Here is a 22,832-nt window from a genome sequence, read left to right as displayed (position 1 = left end):
CTGGGTTTCAGTATTTTAGAACTCAAAATACAGATGATAGCCAAACTGTATTGAGCTGGATTTGGCTTTTCTTCAGTTCAGTGGGCTTGGCACATCCCTGAAGGCCTTGGTCACCTTCACGAAGATTAGTGGTCAGAGTCCAGCCTGCAGTGGTACCAAGTGCCAAAGGGTAGACCCATTTTTTTCTAGCTCCTTGACACAGTGGATAATTTATTTTCTTTATATTAAATCCCTATTATCAACTTGCACATTGTTTGGTTGCTTCTCACACAGCAGAAGGCAGATTATGAAACAATTTGTCTCTTTTTTGTTGTTCGCTGATGGTTTTAATTTTGCACAATTGAGTCTCACATTTCGGAAGCTCCAATCAAGTGCTTGCTTTTGAGTGGTTCTGGAGCTATTCTATAAATGGTGAATTTGTTCAGTGTATCTAGTATTCACCTTCAAAGAAAATTTCAAGAGGTTGTAACAGAGTTCACAGTGGAGACGCTGCTTAATGATTTTTCTTTTTTTTTTTTGCAACTGCATAAACAATTTCGGCTGAATATTTAGCACCTAGGACTAGAGGAACATCAAAACCATTATTGTAAGTGTATTACTTATGTTCCAAAAGTTTAGTAGAGGGCCGGCCCAGTGGTTCAGGTGGTTGGAGCACTGTGCTCCTAATACCGAGGTCGCTGGTTCGATTCCCACATGGGCCAGTGAGCTGCGCCTCTACAGCTAAGATTGTGAACAACAGCTCTCCCTGGAGCTGGGCTGCCGTGAGCAGCCGGAGGTTGGCATGAGCTGCTATGGGCTGCTGAGTGCTGCCACGGACTACTGCGTGCCGCCATGAGCGGCTGGCAGCCAGCATGAGTGGCCAGCAGCCATTGTGGACAGCCGGCGAGAGTTGCCGTGAGTTGCTGTGAGAGGCTGACCGACTGCCTCAGCCGGAAGGAGCACAAGGCTCAAAATACCAGCATGGGCCAGGGAGCTGTGTCCTACACAACTAGACTGAGAAACAACAGCTTGAACTGGAGGGGGTGGGGAGAGGCAGAAGAAGGGGAAAAAAAGAAAAGTTTAGTAGAGACATAGAAGTTAAAAGTAGACCCAAATCAAATTTCCAGAGATAAAAACAACAATGTCTGAGTTGAAAACTACTCTGGATGTGATTAAAGACAGATTAGACATTGAAGAAAAGATTAGTGAACTTGAAGACATAGCAATAGAAACTATCCAAAATTAAACAGAAATTTTTTTTTAAGTGGAAAGAGCATGAAGTATAACTTCAGGTGGCCTAATATGTGTGTAATTGAAGTCCCCTAAGGAAAGAGGAGAGTAACAAAAATTTTTGAAGAAATAATGACTGAGCATTTTTCAAATTTTATGAAAACTATAAATCCTTAAATTCAGAAAGCTCAGTGAAGCACAAGAAACATGGAGAAAACTAAGCCAAAACACTTCATAATCCAAATTGCTCACAACCAGTGATAAAAGAAAAGTCTTAAAAGCAGCCAGAAAAAAAGACAGAGTACGCACGGACGAACAAACATAAGGGTGACAGCAGATTTATTGTCCAAAACCACGCAAGTGAGAATAGAGTGACACCTTTAGAGTTGGTGGGGGTCAGGGGGACAGAGGAAGTAAACTGCCACCCCTGAGTTCCACACTCAATGAAAATATCTCTCAAAAATGAAGGCCAAATAAAGCTTTCTTCAGACATACAATGGCTGAAAGCATCATGAGCTGAACTGCACTGTAGGAAATATTAAAGGAATCCTTTGGGTAGAAAGAAAATGATACCAGAAGGAAATATGAACCTTCACAGAGGAAAGAAGAGCCCTGGAAACCAGAATTATATTGGGGACTACATGAGTTTTTCCTTATTATTTAAATGTCCTAAAAAGGTATTTGACTATTTCAACAAAAATAATCATGTAGGGTGGGATTTATAACTTATGTAAAAATCAAATGTATATAATAAGAGAATAAAGACTAGAAAGAAAGGGAAATATGCACTTGTGAAGAAGTTATACTATATGCGAAGTGGTGTAATATCATTTAAAATAGTGAAACCCTGAAAGCAACCACTGACAGTTATGCTTGAGACTTCAATGCCTCTGTTTCAATAAATGATAGAACAAAGAGACAGATGGTCCTCGAGGGCATAGAAACCTTGCAACAACACAATCTATTTGTAAATAAAAAATATTCACTTAGCTGTTTCTTACACAAACATATTCTTATCATACAATTCCAGCAAATGTGCATCTTGTTATTTACCCAGTTGAGTTGAAAACTATGTTCACCCAAAGACCTGCACAGGAAATTTTATAGCAGCTTTAATCATAAATGCCAAAACTTGGAAGCAGTGGAGATTCCTTTGACTAGATCAATGGGGTAAATGGAATATTCTCTAACAAGCAAAGGAAATGAGCTATCAGGCCACAAAAAGACATGGAGGGACCTTAAGTGGGCATTGCTAAGTGCAAGAAGCCAGTTTGGAAAGTTAATATACTGTATAATTGCAAGTAGATGACGTTCTGGATAAGGCAAAAGTGTAGCAACAGTAAAAAGATAAGTAGTTCAGGGATTTGGGAGGAGGGATGTAGGGATGACTAGGTGAAGCAGGGCCATTTTTAAGGCAGTGAATCTGTTGTTCGGGGTGCAGTAATGGTGGGTACTTGACGTGACCAGAACACATGTCAACACCCGTAGAACTGCACAACATGAAGAGTGAGCCCTAACGTAAAGTATGGACTTCACTTGATAGAAAAAAATAAAAATACCAAAATGAAAACAACGGCAACAGAACCACATCATGGTGAAACACTGAACAAATGTGGTTTGTTCTATGCCAATTTTACGTCAATGGAGCTGTTAAAAATGTCAAGTCTTTGGCTGAGCTTCAACTTCTGTGACAAGGTGGGAACCTCTGAGCTCCCAGCTGCACTGTCCTCAGCCGATGGCTCCTTGTGAACAGAAGTGACTCTTCCTCCTTCCTGCGCAGCACTGCCATCTCGCGTGGCTTTCTGCAGCCTGGAGTGATGACGGTTGCTGTGTAAGAGCAACTCAGATGAGGCCATTCTCCAAACCATGCACATGAGGTGCTGGGTCATTTTCTCATGTTGAGTGTGTCTGATTCCCTCTCTGTAGTGGTGTCCACTCTGAAAATCAGAGAGGCCAAAAACCTGGCTTCTGATTTCTGTTATGCTGTTAACTGACTATTCAGTTTGGGGCAAGTCACTTGCTTTATTGTGGCAGACCTCAGCTGCTTCATCTGTAGAATGAATGGGTTTTCCAGGGAATTTCTCTGGCCCCTTCCAACTGCAGACGCTGTTTCTGTTCATAGTAAACCTCACACTTCTATGTGGAGTGGAATGTGTGGGGTGTGTATATACAGGTATCCCAGGGCACTTGACACCGCAGCAGCCCTACTGTGTAAAGAGGACCTGGGGACCCTCCCCACAGTCTGGTTGCCAGGGGCAGGGGCACAGTTTGGTGCTGGTTTCAGGATACAGCTGCTCATCTCTGCCTTTCATGCTTTCATACGTCCCAGCCCTGAAATCTCTCTTGGCAAAGAGTCTCTCCTCCACCTCCAAAGAAATGCCCGTAATGCAAAGCTCTGGGTGTTTTTTTAGCTTAGAACTGAGAGGTGGCCTGTGGTGTAAATGTTACTCCAAACGAAGGCTGAGAGTTGGAAGATTTTCCTAGTAACTGAGCCTCCTGGGAGCATTTAAACGTTGTTGTTTTTTTATGTTCAATTGGTTAAATGTACATTTTGGGATAGATGTTCTTTAGGTAGTATTGTGCTGTGAGCCTAGCTCTACTTACCTTTAAAAAATTCTTTAAGGACGTTGGGGCCTAATTTTTTGAGAAGCTCTGTTAGGTCTGACTGGGGTCACGGTGAAGTACCTGATCAAATTCTCAGCTTGGATATCAAAATCAAACGGTGCTTTGGGTACGAGGATGTGTAGGGGCCTCTTTCATCTGTAACTTACGGATACTCTTTCGGTGCTCCGTTTTGATGTTCCATTTCATCCTTAAAGAGAGAGGGCAGAGGACAATCTGCTTCTCTCACTGGGATATCCTGGGACCATTTTCTGGCACTCTACAGCAACATTTTAAAAATTGAAACCCATGAAAAGCAACTCACCCAGCTTTTGTGTTTGATTCCTTTTAGGACTTTGTTTAGAGAAGTTGCCTATTTCCTCTTCTACCAGTAATCTCCACGTGGACCGGGAGCAGGATGTCATCACATGTTATGAGAAAGCAGGAGACATTGCACTCCTGTACCTCCAAGAGATAGAAAGGGTAAGTGAGGACCATGAGTTCCTTCCACTTGAAAATGTTTTAAAATTTCATATCAGGTCGTAGAGAACTCTGGTCACCCTCCGGAAAACCTTCAGCCTGTCTGCCTCTGGGTACAAAGCTTTACTTATACTCTTTAGTGCTAAGGAGAATATGGTGGTGATTCAGGCCCCTTGTGAAAATAGATAGGTCAGTGTTTGGGAAACATTTTAACATCCTCTGATCCGAAATGACAGCATGCATCTCTTTACACCGTCAGCGCCCTGAAGTGGCTAATTATTCCCATTCTCCTACACAAAACGTGTCGACCTTTGTTTGTACTTGCGTGGACCATCTGCCAGGATAGTGTACATCTGCGTTTGGGTGCCTTTCTCTCAGTGACTAGCAGGTTGTGTATTCCCTGAGACCCTTTGGGATGGTTTCTACCATCAGTCAGAGCCCTGCCTGTAGTTTGGGAAAGTGGAGACCAGCAGCGGACAAGAGGGCCACCTGAGCAGAGAATGAGTGAGCCAGAGACGCCGAGCTCACACCCTCAGGCAGAGGATGGCGGAGGCCAGAGGGGGCCAGCGCGGAGTGCGTAACCGGTCTGTTTAGGATTGCTGTCTTTCGGCTCTGCTCTTTATGAAGTTCCTTCATTTCTCAGCCTCAATTTTCCATCTGTAACAGGAGCATAATAATAGTTCCTACTTCATGGAGTTCTTGTGGGGATTATAAAAGAGCATGTAAATAAAGGTACTTAGCCCAGGGTTCTTGGCAAATGTCAGTTATTTTTACGGTACCAATAGCTTCTAGCCATCTCTGCCTCAAGTAGGGTTTTCTGGAGTTCTAGCCGAGGCTTCACATTGAATATTTCCCCCTTCAGACCCAGAGATGTATCCTGTCAGATCGTTTGAAATGATTCGAAATCCTGGGAGACTTGGAAAATAATCATAGTCTCGTGTCCCATCAGTTTTATGGGTTCTCTTTTTCCATAAAGATTAAAACAGACGGACTACCAAAGTCTTGTTCTTTTGTTATTTTATAAATGTACAGGCCATATGTTGATGTATGTGAAGTCTGGGAAAATAGCCTTCTTTACATGACCACTGGGCTTGGTGGAAGTTCAAGGGTTTTTATGAAGCAAGATAATGGGTGCTGTGCAGCAGATACCTGTTTGGCCTATTTAAAAAAAAAATAAAAAAATTTGAACTTAAATGACTTTTAAGAATTATGCTAAATTGAAAACAGAAATTTTAGGGAACTAGAAGCTGAAAGAAGTACAAGACTGGGGCGAGCTTAGGTAAATAGTGCTTTAGTTTTCTGGGTAGGCAGCCCTGTTAAGTGGAAAATCCCACGTGTTCTGTTCCTATGTTTGTTCTGCCGGGCAGAGGCAGTCAGTTATTCAGTGTTTTCCCCTCATTTCCCAGCCATTCTGTATGAAGAAACTTCTGTTTGCCAGGACCTTTTGGCATTTTACTTATTAGTGTTGGCTCTTAACTTCATTCACTAGCAGAAATAAAATTGGGGGAGAACTTCTGAGGACAGTTCAGAGTATTTTGGCCAGTGTTTTTTCATCATCTGGGACCACTGAATTGTGTTTCTGAGGCAGCCCCGTTCTCTGAGTTTCCCTAAGAGTGGGTTCTGTTCCGTGATGTTACAGTTCTTTGCTTCCTGAAGGGCAGTGACTCTTCAGAGAGGGAGCTGACCTTGGCTTTCCCTCGAGCTAACTTAAGCTGTGAGAGGCAGCAGAGCACAGCTGCAAAGTGACTGCTGATGTTTTGGGATCCTGGCCTTGCCACCTCTTAGCTGTAAAACTTGGAGCAAGTTACGCAACCTCTCTGTGCTGCGTCAGGATCCTCCTCAGTAAAACAGCAATAATAATTGTTGTAAGGTTGTTGGGAGGGTTAAACAGTTTCACTCATGGTTAGCACAAGGTTAAGTATTAGTTTTGTTGTCATTATCTGTTCCTGTGTCACCTGGCAGTGGGATCTTTCCTAACCATAGAAGATTTCAGCTATTTTGATAAAAACTGGAGTATTATAAACAATATTTTATTTAAAATGTGAAAGAATTTTTAGGGCAATGTTAATGGAGTAATTTTTTCAGGACAATTTTGTTTTCTTTGTATTGCGTGAAAGATAATGGGACAACATTTTGCTTGGAGTCCCTGTTATATCTGACTTCCAGACTTCTGTTCACCTGACTTACTGTGGTTCAATCATTTTTTTCTGTGTATTTCAGCTTTCTGTTCTCGTGGTGAGGCTAATCCAACTACCTGACTTGTCTAAGGCCACAGAACCAGTGAGCTGCCAGGGTCCCCTAGCCAGTACATGAAGGCAGGGCCAAAGAAAATTCGAAGACACAAAAGCAGTGCGCGTTAAATGTTTGTTTAGTTGTCCTTGTTATATTAGGGTTACAGAGACATCAACTAATAATTTGTTCTCTGACTGAGGCATAAAAGATCCCTCTAAAATTGTGCCTATAAAATAATTTAATCAAGCCCAATCAAATTAGAGCAGATAGAATTAGTGAGGACATAGGATGGCCTTGATTCGTTTATCTTCAGATGGCGGCATTCTGCCAACAGTAAACAGTGTTATCTGCCCCACAAGGAGATTCTAGTGGCGCAGTGATAGGAATAAAGATGACTTCATCCTTGGGTATCAGAGTGCGAGCCCCGCTTTTGGCGAGTGAAATCCTCCCATTCTGCCCTTTGCAGGCATCAGCCAACCAGCCGGTTCTGGCTTTCTTCAGCAGAAGCCGTGCCAGAGTGGAACTTTACCTTCTGCTGACAGTTCATTCCTTTACACCCTATTTTAGAAAAGAAGTTAATGCTAGATTATGGGACATCCATAGACTTTTTATGGGCTCTTTCAGTGATCAAGTTTTGAGAAGAAACAACTGGACCTTAAATACTGCAGGGCTCAGCCCGGGTTTCCTCTGTTTATCGGGACTTGTTCACTGGTCAGCCCGGCCACGCCTTGAGTGTTTTACGTCCTCCTCAGAGGAAGAACTTGCAGTGACATAGCTGAGGTGTTGGCTTCAGAACTGGATTAGATTAAGGTTACTGTGTGTCTTGAATTCAAATCAGATGTCCCAGGAAAAGCACTCAGCGCTGCTGATGAGAAAGGCAGGGTATGACGAGGTTCACGTGGCCTTGCTTTTGGCTTCAAAATGTGAGACCATAAGGAAAGGACAGATTCTTTTTTCCTTCCCCTTTCTATTCCTTACTTTTTCACTCAAGCCAAAGCAGCAGGTTACAGTTCCGAGCTTGAGGTAGTATATCTGAATGAACACGTCCTTAGAGAAATGTCAGGAAACTGGCCAGGCAGTGTGCTCTTGCATTGAGCCTGCCATCTGACTGACTGGGGAAGGAGGCTACAACACACTTAGAACTGAGCTCAAAGAGTCCGGAAACCAGAAAAAGAACAGTAGCTTATTTCAGTCTTTGTATATTCTCAGTCAGTCTTTGCCCTCATAGTTTTATAGCGTTAAAGGGTTTTTATATCTGTCTTTTTTTCACTCAACATTATGTCAGAACCTGAAAGTGTTTTCAAGGCTATATAATATTTCAGGTGAATGGCCTCTATGATTATATTTAACTTATGGTTGGGTCTAACCTGTTGTAAATACTGCTACAATGCCATCTTCCTTCAAGCAGCTTTTTCCTTGGCTTGCATTGTTTCCTAAGGGCAAGTTCCCAGAAGTGGGGACACTTTTTACTATTCTCATTACTGCATATTGTGTCCAACTGCTTTCAACAGGTCATACTACCTTTGGCAGTACAGGAGGGTTAGGGTTTCTTTGCAGTCTTGGCAGGGTTGCTGTTGTATCAACGTTATTTTGCCAAACTGCTGGGTGAAAGTGGTACCCTACAGTCTTAGTTTGCACTTCTTTGACTGTCATTCAGGTTGAAATTGTTTCCGTCTATTTGCTTACTGGTTATATTTCTTTTCTTTTCTTAATTGCAGCATTATTGAGATATAATTCAGATACCATACAATTTATCCATTTAAAGTGTATACAATTCAATGTTTCTTTAACACATTCAGAGAGTTGTGCAACCATCAATATTTAATTCCAGAACATTTTCATCACCCCCAAAAGAAACCTTGTACCCATTAGCGGTCACTCTACATTTACCTCCAACCTCTCAGTCTCTATATATTTGTATATTCTGCTATGTTGGTGCAAAAGTAATTGCGGTTTAAAAGGTTAAAAATAATTGCAAAAACCACAGTTACTTTTGCACCAACTTAATAGACATTTCATATAAATAGAACCATACAGTATGTGGTCTTTTAGGCTTCTTTGGCTTCTTAGGCTTCTTTGGCTTGGCAGGATGTTCTCAGGATTCTTATATGAACTGCGATCGAAAAGTACAGTAAATGTTTAAAATAAAAATATTTATTACAGTAAAAGATATTGCCATTAATCCCTCGCAAAATGCCCCCCTCACTTCCAACACACTTATCCCATCGTTCTTGCCACTTTCTGAAGCAGTTCTGGAAGTCCCCTTTCATGACTGTCCTTACTTCATCCTCCATCATGACAACGCTCCATGTCACACATCGCTTCTGTTATACGGCTGTTTCTTTCAAATAAAAACATTACATGTGTCCTCATCCACCTTATTCACCAGATCTGGCATCGTACGACTTCTGGCTCTTCCCCAGAGTAAAAATGATTCAGGACATTGAGGCAGCCACCACAGCACAACTAAAGACACTCATGGAAGAGGACTTCCGGAACTGCTTCAGAAAGTGGCAAGAATGATGGGACAAGTGTGTTCAAAGCAAGGGGGGTAGTATTTTGAGGGGGATTAATGGCAATGTGTCTTTTAGAGTAATACATTTTTTTATTTAAACATTCACCATATTTTTTTATCACACCTTGTATATTGTAGCATGATCGGTACTTCATTTTCTTTCTTTTATTGCCAAATAATATTCCATTGTACGGAAATACTACAATGTGTTTATCTATTAGTCATTTATCATTTGGGTTGTTTCCACTTTTTGGCTGTCATAATAATGCTGCTATAAATATTTGCATACAATATTTTGTCTGGACAAATGTTTTCCTTTTTCTTGGGTATATCTAGGAGTGGGATTGCTGGGTCAGATGGTAACTTTATATTTAACTTTGTTATATTTCCTTTTTGTCTGTTTATACTTTCCGTTCAATTTTTGCATATAGGAAGGACTTTTCTTACAATTTGAATGAAGTCTTTATATCATAAATATGTTAACCCTTTATCATATTTGCTCTGAATGTTGTCCCGATCAGTAATTTTCCATTTTTAAGTTGTACATAGTTGAATTTTAAATCTGTATATGTAGTATTTATAAAAATAATTTGATTATCTTTTTCTTACATTTATTTCATTATTTTAAAGCTGAACTATTGGGATAAACTCCCTCTAGGATTTAGAGTTTTCAACCATTTTCCATATTTTTAAAAATAACTTTTAATTTCAAAACTTCTGGGGATTTATTTTGGTGTATGATATTAGATATGACTCTAATGTTTTTCTCAAATTTTAGTGCCTCTTTAAGATGATCTCATATCTCTTTCATGTTTTCTGTCATATATTTTAAGACATTCAATAAAATGTTAGATACAACAGTAATTTCTGGCTTTACTATTTTGTTCTGCTAATCTTATATTGCACCAATATGACACTGCTTAATAAATATATTTTTATTATGATGGTTTTAACATCTAAAAGATTAATAACTACTTATTTATTCATTTACTTATTTCAGAATATCCTTTGTCCTTTTCTGTTGTACTTCTGGATGAATTTTAGAATAATTTTGTTGAGTTCTAGAAAAATCCTATTGGTATTTGGCTGAGTTTTTATTAACTCTATACATTAATTTGGGGAATTATGCTTAGTCTTCTATCTATGACTGATATGTCTTTCCATTTTATAAAACTTTTGGTATAATAAAGGTTTCAGTAGATTTATTTTACTCCCAGATCTTTTCTGTTTTGTATTGTCTGTGTATAGGATTGTTATTTTTTTCATTATATTTTTCATTATATTTTCACCTATAGCGATGCTTTTGATTTGTTAATTCACTTGCACAAACATTGATGGAGTTCATTCTACGTTCTGCACACTGTGCTTGACACCAAGGTCACTGCAATGAATAAGCCACAGAACATGTCCTTAGGAAACTTATGACCTCATGAGGACACAGGTCCATAACCAGTGTGGGGAGTGCTTGGTGGGAGAACTGCAAAGAGGGGTATTGGGCCCGTGTGGAAGTTCAAGGTCGGCTCCTGGAAGTGATGACACCTGAGCTGAATCTTGAAGGCTGACAAGGATAGCAATATAGGATTATTAGCCACAATACTGACTTCCTCTATAAAAACAGAGTTGATTCTTTTCATTTTTCTAAGAATACAAATAGATACATAGCAGAAGAATGATTTTTGTTGTTATTATTTCTTCCTTTCTATTATTTTTCATCTTATTTCTCTCATGCCCGAGTTCCAGACTTTCTAAACCAATGTTAAAAAATAAAGGTGGAGGAAAATATCCTTATTTTGTTCCTACTTGAAGGTAATTTTTTAATGTATCTCCATTAAGAGTTATAATGTTCATATTCTCATTAAGTTTCTCATTTGCAATTCATGTGAGGTGTATGTTGTTATTCCCATTATACAGATGAGGACGATGAAGACCTGAGAGATCAAAGGAGTTATCCTAAGTTCACAAGTAGTGAGGATTTTCAGAACCAGATCTAGAACCTGGGTCTTTTGACCTAAAATCTTTTGCTCCCGTCCCGTTCCTATTATGCTTCCTCAGTCACTGGGTGTATGCTTTTGCCAACCAGGCTGCACTTGTTAAGGCTACTTGTTGGCAGTACTCTCACAAGGAAGTGTTTATCCACAAAACAAGTGGTGGCTTCAACACCGCCAAACAATGCTCCTGCCCAGGCCTGTGTTAGAGGCTCTTTGTGAGGAAGGGATTAAATCCAAGACACTTAGAGCTCAGAGAAACCCTGAGCTAAGCTATTCTCTCCCTTGCATCTAGATTCCTACTTTCCCCATTTATTACCAAACCTCATCCCGGCTGCCCTGACCGCTTGTCTTTTAGACTTTGTTCTACAAGCAAACACAGACTGATAAGACAAAGGAGGGAGGAGCTGGACTGCAGAGTCAGGTGGACCTGAGTTTCAGCACCAGCTGTAACACTTGTAAACCATGTGATTTGGGCAACTCAATGGAGCAAAGTCTCAGTTTCTCCTTCAATAAAGAGAGAATAATAGTGTATATCTTACTAGGTTTTTTTGGGGGATAAACGAGATAACCTGTGTATCTACGTCATACCAAATGCATAGTAGGTTGCTTTCTTATTGCCTTTATTCTGTATCTCTGATTGGCCTTGTAAATTTATTCATTCATTCACTTATATATTGAATGCTTCCCCTGCCTGACACATTGCAGTAGACACTGGATATATTAGTAAATGGAATAGATGAGGCCCCTGACTTTGTAGAAGTTGCAGCCATGGAGGTAGACAGCCAGTAATCAAGTTAAAAAATACATTGATAAATGCAGTGAAGGATGGAATAGGATGCTGTAAGAAGGCAAAATAGACGCAGACCCACTTTACGTTAGGTAGTCAGGGACGGCCCTTGGGAGAAGGTGATAGTCAAATTGATACCTGAGAGATGAGAAAGAGCATAAGAGTAATAACATGATCCAGATTATGTTATAAAAAATGATTCAGGCTGCTTATAGAGAGTGGCAGGGAAGTAAAGGAGCAAGAAAGGATGTGGAGACTCCATTTAGGAGGCTGTTGTAGAAATCTAACCGGAAGTGATGGTAGCTTAGATGAAGTAACGTTTGTGGAAATGGAGAGATACAAATGTATTTGAGAAACAGTTAGGAGGTAATAGATTAGATGTAAGAGGGTCAAGGGATCAAGGCTCCAAGGGATCCAGTCTGATTTGGGCAGCTGGGTGGATGATGTTATTTATTAAGATGGGGTGATAATAGAAACCTCAGTTTGGGGCTGAACCTGGATTCCTAAGTGTATAATAATGCTCAAAGCTTTCCTGGGGGATGGAAGTTAAGTGGCTCTTGTCCCAGGAAGGCATTCTAGGAGTTAGCAGGGAAATGCCCAGAAAAGGACTCTTGAGAATGAGTCCCATCTCTGAGGTCCTGGGATTTATAACATAAAAATAAAATGTGTGAATATAGTAGCAAAGAGGATAAGGGAGGAAGTGATTGTATATTACTATAAGGAGTTTATAGTACATATGAATTGGTATAATATTATTTTAAGATAGACCGTGATAAGCTAAAGAGCTATATTATAAACCCTGGGACAACCACTAAAAAAATAAGAAGAAAAAGATAATTAACCATTCAATAGTGGAGATGAAATGGAATCATCAATCTAAAGAGCAAAAGAAGAATGAGACAGAAAAAAAAGAACAAAGAACATATCAGTCAATACAAAACAACTAGCAAGATGGTTCCAGTCATATCAATAATTACATTAAATATAAATGGTCTAAACACCCCAACTAAAAGGCAGAGATTTTCAGATTAAACAAAAAAGCAAGACCTAACTTACGCTATCTACAAGAAAACCATTTAGATAATATATAGGTAGACAAAAAGTAAAGTTATACACTATGCAAATAATAATCAAAACAAAGCTAGAGTGGCTGTATTATATCAAAGTAGAATTAAGAACAAGGAATATTATAGGAGATAAAGGGAGATAGTACATAATAGGAGTCAATTCATCAACAAGACATTGTAATCCTAAAAGTGTGTGTACCTAATAATAGAGCTTCAAGCAATATAAACAAAATGTATAGAATAATTTATAATATTAAACGCTTATGTTAGGAAGAAAACTTTCAAATCAATGATCTAAGTTTCCAACTCAAGAAACTAGAAAAAGAAGAACAAATTAAAGCCAAAGCAAGCAGAAGGAAAGAAATAATAAAGATCAGAACAGATATCAGTGAAATAGAAAACAGATCAAAGTAGAGAAAAATCAGTGAAACCAGAAATGGATTCTTTGAAAAGATCAATAAAATTCAAAAACTTTGAATAAGATTGAATAATAGAATAAATGAGAGAAGACACAAATTATCACTACCCAGAAAAGAGGAGATAATTATAGACATTAAAAGACTGTAAGGGAAAATTATGACCAACTTTATGCCAATAAATTTGATCACTTATAGAAAACAGACAAATTCCCTGAAAGGCAAAAACTACCAAAGCTCATTCAAGAAGGAATAGATAACCCAAATATTCCTATATGTATTTTAAAAATTGAATTTGTAGTTAACAGCCTTTCCACAAAGAAACTACAGGTCAGGTTGGCTTCATTGGAGAATTCAGCCAAACATTTAAAGGAGAAATGTTAGCAATAATATAAAAGCTTTCAGAAAATAGCAGGAAAATACTCCATAATTCATTTTATGAGACCAATATCTGTTATGAATACAGATGCAAATACCTCCAACCAAATACCAGTAAACTGAATCCAGCTAGATACAGAATGATCAAGTTAGATTCATTTCAGGAATGCAAGGTTGATTTAACATACAGAAATCAACTAATTTAATACAACATATCAGTACAATAAAGGACAAAAGCCACACGATAATGATAATCTCAGTAGATGCAGGGAAAGCAATTGACAAGAATCCAACACCCTTTCATGGTAAAACACTTAACAAACTAGAAATAGAAGTTAACCTGATGTCACCAATGAAAAACCACATCTAACAACATCTAAGATGGTGAAAGAGTGGATGCTTTCCTCCTAAGATCACTAAGAAGACAAGGGTATCTGCTCTTACTATTTTATTTTTATTTATTAGAGGTTCTGGACGGCACAACTAAACAAGAAAAAGAAGTAAAAGACATCTAGATTAAAAAGAGAGAAGTAAAAGTATCTCTGTTTGTAGATGAGATGATCTTGAAATCCTAAGGAATTCACACACACACACAAAACTATTATAACTAATAAACGATTTCAATAAAATTATAGGATACAAGGTCAATATACAAAAAACACTTTAATTTGTATACACTAGCAGTGAACAATCTGAAAATGGAATAAAAAAACAATTCCACTTATATCAAAAGATTAAAATATATTGGAATCATGAAAAAGAAATACAAATCTATGCCGTAAAAACTACAAATTAGTGTTGAAAGAAATGAAAGAAAACTTAAATAAGAAAGACATGCTATGTTCATGGATCAAAATACTTAATTTGTTAAGTATTGGGAGTATATTGACAAATACTCCCCAAATTGATCAACAAATTCATCCCAATCCCTATCAAAATCTCAGTTGCCATTTTTGCAGAAATTGACAAGTGGATTCAGAAATTAATATGGAAATGCAAGGGACCAGAAGAGCCAAAACAACCTTAAAAAAGAACCAAGTTGAAGGACTCAGTTCCTGATCTCTCAACTTACTACAAAGCTACAGTAATGAAGACAGTATATACAATTAATATTCCTGAAAAATAAATGGAAGAAATGGAATAAATAAATAAAATACAATTATACTATCAAAGAGAAATTCTTCAACAAAGTAAAACTATTGAGCATTTACTTTGTGCTAAGGGTTCTATCCACTCATTATCTCTTTTAGTCCATAGGACCATGCTAAGACCATGTTCTCTTGCCACCGCCATTTTACCAGTGAGAAAAGTGAGGTCTAGAGAGGCTGTGACTGCCCAAAGTGTGTGTGTGTGGGGGGGGGGGGGGGGGGAGACTGGGCTTTGAGCCCAGAATGGCAGCCTGACTTCAGTGCATTACTTTATACTACAGATCTGAATTTGTAGATTGAGAATTGTGCTGTGTTCTCAGGAGAACTGACAGAGAATGATAAATGGCAAGATAACTCCCAGTAGATTTTCTAGACTTCAGGGACAAAAAGGATTGCTGTTCGCAGATCATCTGTAGGGAGAAGAATAAGGCTGGCTTCCGAGTTCTCCACAGCAGCTTTCAGTGTCAGAAGACTGGAGAAGCATCTGACATGTTCTGAGGGCGAGAAAGTACGAAATCCACGAATGTCACTTTCGGTCAGGTTTGGAGGAATAGAGACAAGAGACAGGCGTTCTCAGACGTACAAGAATTCAGGGCCTACAGCGTCCCTGAGCCTTTTTGTGCAATATTCTACCAAGAATTGATTCAAAATAAAGAATTCAAGAAACAATGAATGCATTTTAATATAGGACTGAGGCAAAACAATTATGGAGTAGGACATAATTGTTGGGAACCTTGGCAATGTTAGAAGAGTAATGTAACAAAAATAGGAGGCTGAGGAGAAGGCAGAAGCAGAAGGTGGTATGAGTATGTTAATTTCTTCATCTTTACCATGGGGTCAGTAGACACTACAGTTGAAATATGTAGGTGAAAGAATGACTTCTCTCTCTCTCTCTCTCTCTCTCTCTCTCTCTCTCTCTCTCTGTCTCTCTCTCAAGTAATAACTCTGTATGTTGACAGATGATTACTAGACTTGCTGTGGTGATCACTTCATAAGGTGTATAAATGTCAAATCACTATGTTGTACACCTGAAACTTATATTGTATTTCAACTATAATTTAAAAATAAATTAATTGCTCTTCCTGTGAGCTGCCTGAGGTGACCTCTGAAAATGGTTCACTATTCGCTTGACCCAGAGAACCCCACAAAATCATGTAAACCGAGAGGTTCAAATCTTTGTGTTCACTTTAAGAACACTCATGAAACTGCCCAGGCCATCAAGTGTATGCATATCCAGAAAGCCACCATGTATCTAAAGGATGTCACGTTACAGAAGCAATGTGTACCATTCTGTCATTACAATGGTGGAGTTGGGAGGTGTGCCCAGGCCAAACAGTGGGGCTGGACGCAGGGTCAGTGGCCCAAAAAGAGTGCAGAATTTTTGGCTGCACATGCTTAAAAATGCAGAGAGAAATCCTGCACTTAAGGGTTTAGATGTAGATGCCCTGGTCACTGAGCACAGCCAGTGAACGAAGCTCCCAAGATGCAACGTGGAACTTACAGAGCTCACGGGCAGATGAACCCATACATGCGCTCTCCCTGCCACACTGAGCTGACCCCCACTGAAAAGGAGCTGACGGCTCCTAAACCAGAAGAAGAGGTCACACAGCAGAAAAAGATCTCCATGAAGAAAGTGAGGAAACAAAAACTTAATGCCTGGGAGTTAATTCAGCATCAAATAAATGCTAATAAAAGAAAAAGCAGGAAAAAAAAATAAATCAATTAATAAAAAAAACCAAAACGTATTTTTTCTGAAGTTGAGTGATTACTTTGGTCACACTTTAGTTTCTCGTGTTTAATTAAAATTAAACGTAATGGTTTAAATTAAAACTAGCATCTAGAACACAATCTCAGTTTTTGTAAAATCATTTTTATCTTTCCTCTTGGTACATATGTATATAGAGAGATCTGGATTATTGTTCAATCAGTATTAACCGGTTACTTCTGTGTGGTGGAATTTTGAGATGGTTTTTAATTTTCATTTTGTATTATACTGAATTTTTTGCTTTAAATAATCATGACATTTTTTAAAAAAATGAAAAACTATTTTCAAAAGCAAATGAAGGATAATTTTTAAAAGTTTCAAAGTTGGACCTTCAAGTGGAGACACCATGGAAATAGCTAGATATAGAGTCTGGAATTCAGAGAGGGAAAGTCTGGACTAGAGATTATAAATTTGGGAGTTGGCGGCATATAGAGGAATTTTGAAGCTCAGAGGAATGGATGAGATAGCTCATCTTGAGAGAGACTTATGAGAGAACGGACACGTGCCCAGGACCCGACTCTGTGTCTCCAGCACTTGGAGGATGGGTGGGGGACGAGCCTGTGTTAGAGCCAAAAAAATGACAGTTCCCACAGGTAGGAGGAACTCCCGCCTCAGCGCTTGCAGAGCTAAGTCGTGAAGGAGCCAGGCAGTGTTGACAAGGTGCTGGGATGCAGTTTGAATACAAGTGTGCTTTCTACTTTTCTATTTCCCAAAGCTCACAAGTTAGAGAACTAGCAATTGCTTCAACTCCATTTGGAGAGTAATTTCAAGACCTCTAGAATATTTGGGGTTTGGCTTACAGCTGGGTCTTTGAAGAGCTGCAGACTTTTCAGCAAATGTGGACAGTATTTTTTGGCGAGCACTTATATGGTTTTTTCATGGGCCACAGTAGCTTCTAGTTGATAAAGGCTTTATGTGACTTGATGTGAGTTTAAAGCGAGTAGCCTCTGTAATAGTAGACCCATACTTCTACTTCACTGTAACCCACTCAACTTGCAAGCCTTTCTCCCGATTAGTTGGCAGTCTTTCTTGCAGAGCTAAAAATTGAAACCTTTGAAACCTCGTTATCTGTCGACAAGGGGTCGAGTTTGGGAAAGAGGGAGCTTAGGTTGTTTTTCTCAGCTCTCCCCTTGAGAACAGATAGATGACTGCTGCTCAGTCCACTGGCCTCAGTTTTATAGCCTGGAGAGTTTGCCCTCTCTGGTTAGTTTTAGGGCTGGTGCCAATCACGGCACCGAGTTCCCAGCCCTCTTTGGAGCTCCTCCAGCTGAAAGGGCTGAAGCTGCAGTTGGCTAGTCAGTGACCTCAGCCATTGGTGGATGGTGACTATTTTTTTTGCCCGTTGCTGGGACCTGCTTCTGTGTCACTGAGCCTCTCTGTCAACATCCTGGCATTCGGCAGAGCCCCTCCAGCTCTAATGCTTCTCCTGGCACCATGCACACATCAACACCCTTCACTCCTCAGCCCTTGGTGCCAGGAGGGCCGCATGTGCCCCTGGGTTGCTTGGGTCCCCTGGGTTCCCTGTCTATGGAGGCCGTTCCCTCTGCTTTCCTGACCCTGGCCTGTGCACTGATGTTTGCATAAGGAAGTGGATTTTTCAAATTGTGCAGTGCATTTAACAATAGGGTGTAAAGGAAGTTGAGGTTGGATGTGGATCTGATTAGTTTTCCGATTTTCTCCCCTTCTAGGTAATACTTACTAATATTCAAAACAGAAGCCCTAAGCCTGGCCCTGCTCCCCACGATCAAGAACTAGGTTTTTTCCTAGAAACAGGACTTCAGAGAGCCCATGTCCTCTATTTCAAAAATGGGTAAGCCTTCTTCATTTTTTAAATCAAGTTCCTAAAGAAGGAAAATAGAGAGCCTTATAATGCTGTCTTCAGTTTAGTTATCATAATATAAACAATTTTAAAGATGCACTGTAATTGGAATTTTTTAAAAAGAACTTAGGCTCTTTCGTCTCGTCTCCACCTTGCTTTCTGACTTTCCCATGAGATTTGAAGGTGGGAGAATGGAGTCGGGGGGCTCCTATGTGAGTGAGTCACAAGGATGGGGCACCAAAACGAGTGGGGCGGATGCGATGGGAGCCAAGCTGTAGGCTGCCCCTGCCCTTCCTCCATGGGAATGGTGCTGCACACGCCTCCCCCCTATGATGCGGGGGAGAGTTAATGAACTGGAAACCCTGGCACATGGGATCCTCTCCCTTTGAATGGCCGATCAGTTCAGAGAATTGGATGTGCCAAGTCCCATATGGTTTTTATGAAAGTGAGTGTGGATCTAATGCCAGACAAGAGCACTTCCTACTTGAGCTGCCTTTGAAAAGGCTTTAAGAAAGGTTTAAGAGCCTGACCATTGTGTAGCTCTCAAATGCATTTGATGTTTGTTTTGCTCTTATGAGAAATGCGACGATTCTGTTCCAAATCTCTTCAGCTGTCCCTTGTTTTGACCTTGTGCTGCAGGATAGATGTGCATGAAGACCAACAGTAGGTACCCGGTTCTTTGTAGCTCCTCCTAGGCTGTGCATGGGAGGCCCCTCGAGGCCCGTTCCCTTCCTCTCGGAAGACTCAAGCAGTGCTTTGAGCAGCCGAGGGGACGCGAGTCCCAGCCTTCGGATAAATGAACAGTGGAGTTGTTCCCTCTTCATTGTTGAGAGCTTCAAACCTTGGGCTGTAGCTCACAGAACTGGGTTTCCTCCTCCTGGTGGCCCAGAGCCACAGGCGGCCATTTTCCGTTTGTTGGGAGTGAATGCTTATTTCCCAAATCCTATTATACAGAGCAAGGCCTGCTTTGCTCCGAAGGCCACTGGTTCAGAGTGCCATGGCCCACGAAAGGCCACAGTAAACACCCCAAGGTTTGGAACGGCTTGGTGGCTTTGGCACAAAGATGTGCTCCAATTTGATCTCATCTGCCCCTGATGGAGATCGTCTGTGCGGTGGTGCATGTTCCCTCTGCTGAGTTTTGAGTTCTGTTTTCTTTACTGTTTTAAATAAAGGGAGAAGGGAGGGAAGTGGGATATCTTTCTAGTGATCTGTTTCTTCTCCGTTTTCACAATAAATGGTGGTCATCACAGAGGAACCCCCAACCGTTGCTCTCTCTCCCTCTAACCTGTGAGTGTCTGTGGTTGATATGCAAGTCCAAGTACAGGAATGAATGTCCTGGGGGCTCTCGAGGGGAACCACACCAAGACCTGCTATTGAAAAGGCTTTGCGTAAGATTGATCAGGGTGGGCTGCAGAACACATTTTCATCTGAAGCCTAGTCATCGAGGAGGGAGAATCAGGGCTTTTGGGCTCAACCTCCTGTCATGAAACGTAAACTGCCCACTGGAATCTAACTAGAAAATAATGACGAGGAGAGGTTTATTATTTATCACAAGATGATGGATTACACGCTGGGAATTGCTTGCTGGCTCCTTTCTCATTTTTACAAAACAAGTGCAAGGAGATACCCACTGGCGTATCAAAGTTAAGTGATTGCTTAACTTGGAAGCCTTTGCTCCTCTTTTCTTGTCCTCTCGCCCTTCTCTCTGTGCTCTAAAGACCAGTGATGGCATTGGGCCAGCCACTCAAGAGGGTTCTTGCCTGCTGCAGTGTCCTGAAGGCTGGGAGCCTGCAGCAGTAAGGAGAGATTACCTTTGGGTAGGTAAAGGTGAAGGCCACTTTCGAGACCACAAATTATGGAAGAAAGGAGAGGAATCTGTGGGAGGTTTTGGACAAGTCAAGTGCTGTCAGGGTTACTCAGGGCTCAAGAGCCACATCTGGGGGTCATTTGTCAGGGAACAACTACAGCCTGTGTCTCTGTGGAGCAAGTGGGGGCAGGTGGGGGCAGCTGCTTTCTCTCAGCGCCAGTGGCTTTCCATAGTTCCAGCTCCTGCTGTCTTTGCTCCTTTGTTGTCTCACTCCTTTTCTTTGTTTTTCTGCACTTTTAAAAATACGTATTTGGGAAGATAAAATGGACAGGATTTGACTGGTTTTTGGGGATAAGGAAATGCATTATAGAAGGGTTTTGCAATAAGAGATAGAAATTGATAAAGCACATCTTTTTCTTTAGAAATATACTTAAGATATTCAACTGTGGTGTCATCACTGAGGACTTAGTGAGATATAATAGTTACTTCTATTTGTTTATAATTCTCCATCTTTTCCAAGAGCAAGTGCCAAACTGGCGAACTTGGCTCTCGTTCACAAAGAACATAACTCCAGGACCGTTCCTGGGCCCCTCCGAACGCCTGAAGCCCCAATGATACTTTTATGTTTCCCTTACTTTTCCTTCATGGGCACTGATCCCCATGGCGGCATCTCCTTCACGTCCCCTGTTGCCTGTGAGCTTGGCGGAACAAGTAGAATTGATCCTCTTTTCCCCACAGTGACCTGGCTTCCAGGTTTGATCTTCAGTCCTTTTAGCACTGCACCACGCAGGGGGAATGCTGCCACTGTATGGAAGGGCTTGGTTGCACCCCCACACGGTGGCCTTGTCCAGCGCCCGGCCTCTCGGTGACGGAGCACTTGTCCCGGCCTCTCGGTGACGGAGCACTTGACCCCTAGTACAGACGTTGCCAGGGGATGGTTCCCAGGCTCTGCTGGTTGGTGTTTCCTCATCGCACTTGTCTTCATGTCTCATCTATAGCATGTCACGAATCATGTTTCTTCTCTCCTCCCCATTGTCCCCCCTCGCCCCCTCCCACTCCCCCTCTTCCTTCCTCTGTTACCCCTCCTTTTCCTCTCTCTGCTTCCTTCCTCTCACCCTCAGTTCCCTTTCCTTCCCTTTCCTCTCTTTGTTGCTCTCTTTTCCCCCTTCCCCCACGCTCCCTTCCTCCACCCTCTTTCCTCCTTGGAGGGAGAGAGCACTCGGTTGCCGTCCCAGCCCCAAGTGCCCCGGGCACGGTGTGACTTGGAATGCACCCACATCTATTTCACATCTGTGTCTCTTGTCCCTCTGGGTGGCAGCAGCAAACCTGTTAAGGATGAAAAAACTCTTGCTCAGGTACTGCAAGGGTGACATCAGAGAGGTTAGCCTCAGAGAACCAGGACTGCTGCCTCCAAGGTTCTCAAATTGCCTCGCTCACAGCGGACATTCGTTTGAGGGGTCCTGGGGCCAGAGGACCTGGATTTGGAACCAGCCCTCTGCTTGCTGGGTATCCATTTCTTTATCTGTGAAATAGAGCTCAGACCGCCTACCTCAAGAGCTGTGGTGAGGCACAGATAAGAACATGCGTGTGGGAACACTCATGAAGCTCCAGGCAAACAGCAAGTGGCAAGTTGTAATTTCCCGTGATGGGGATGCCCAGCCGACTCTCCAGCTGCACGTGGGACTGGAGGAAGGTCAGGCTACAGCTGAAGTGGAAGTTCACAGAACAGGCGTCCGTCACGCATTTGATTGCTGAGCCTCGCACCAGCAGAGTTTTCAAGGAAGAGCATCTGTTTCGACTGCTGGTTTAAGCGAACTCTGCCCAAAATGCCTGATGATTAGCTTGGATAACACCTAATAACTGATGGCCATGTCAGTGTTTCAGAGAAGGGAGGTGGCGCTGGCTGGTCTGACACAGTAGCATTGGGTATTCTTTGGGTAGCACAGCTAGTGGCCAGGAAATGGCCTCAGCGAGGGGCTCCCTTCAGCCTTCTAAGGAGAACAGAAATGTCAACCCCCCACTTGAGTTTTTGCAGCTGGAATTGCCAGAGAGGTGTGGGTCTGGGATGCCTGTCATTTCCTGCGCATTTCAGGAACCTTTAACCATCCCTTATAAAACAAAGGGTGGCCAAGGATATTTCAAATAAATTTGCTTCTTGTCAGCCATGTCAAATGTACTGGTTGAGCAAAATGGATTGTAGTGTGTTTTCCCTGGTTCTGAATTGGTTTTAATTCAGGGAGGGTGGGGATATCTGAAGCAAGAAGGCAAGTGACCGTCGGTACCTGGGAGATGTGCCCACCGAGTGGTGCTCTTTCTGAGGGTGCATGGCTAGGGTGCCGCATGGAGTTCTGCCAGGGAGACCCTGACGTGGAGAAAGTAGGAAGTCAGGAAGTACTCGTATGGTCAGACATGGGCTCCCCTGAGGCACTTACAGTCAAGCCAGGGAATAAAGTGGTACGAGGGCTCTTTGGAGTTCTGCAGAGACGGTCAGTCGCCTGCAGAACTGGCTTTAAATAGACCACTATTCATCACTCTGCATTGGCTTTAAAAAGTTTTTAAACTTCCCCACGCATCTTGTTGACCTTTACACCTGTTCAGCCCTGCTCAGGGTAGCCTAGAA

The 22,832-nt window shown here is 41.4% G+C and overlaps 1 protein-coding gene across 11 annotated transcripts in view; it reads left to right on the top strand.

Moving 5' to 3' along the window:
• TTC7B (tetratricopeptide repeat domain 7B) overlaps nt 1-22,832 on the top strand; it is a 239,125-nt gene that overhangs the window by 44,961 nt on the left and 171,332 nt on the right. For 7 of the 11 annotated variants that reach the window (XM_074327043.2, XM_074327049.2, XM_074327050.2 and 4 more), the window contains 3 exons: nt 4,163-4,293; nt 18,275-18,396; nt 19,045-19,068. In XM_074327043.2, the coding sequence (XP_074183144.2) occupies nt 4,163-4,293; nt 18,275-18,396; nt 19,045-19,068 (277 nt within the window). The remainder of the gene's footprint in view (nt 1-4,162; nt 4,294-18,274; nt 18,397-19,044; nt 19,069-22,832) is intronic. The other 4 variants (XM_074327048.2, XM_074327042.2, XM_074327045.2 and 1 more) reach the window with 1 other exon arrangement.

Source organism: Rhinolophus sinicus, chromosome 3, assembly GCF_057876585.1.
Source record: "Rhinolophus sinicus isolate RSI-liver-muscle chromosome 3, RSI-T2T, whole genome shotgun sequence".
Classification (NCBI taxonomy): domain Eukaryota; kingdom Metazoa; phylum Chordata; class Mammalia; order Chiroptera; family Rhinolophidae; genus Rhinolophus; species Rhinolophus sinicus.
Note: the sequence above shows the minus strand (reverse complement) of the source record. Positions and strands in the feature narration are given on the sequence as shown.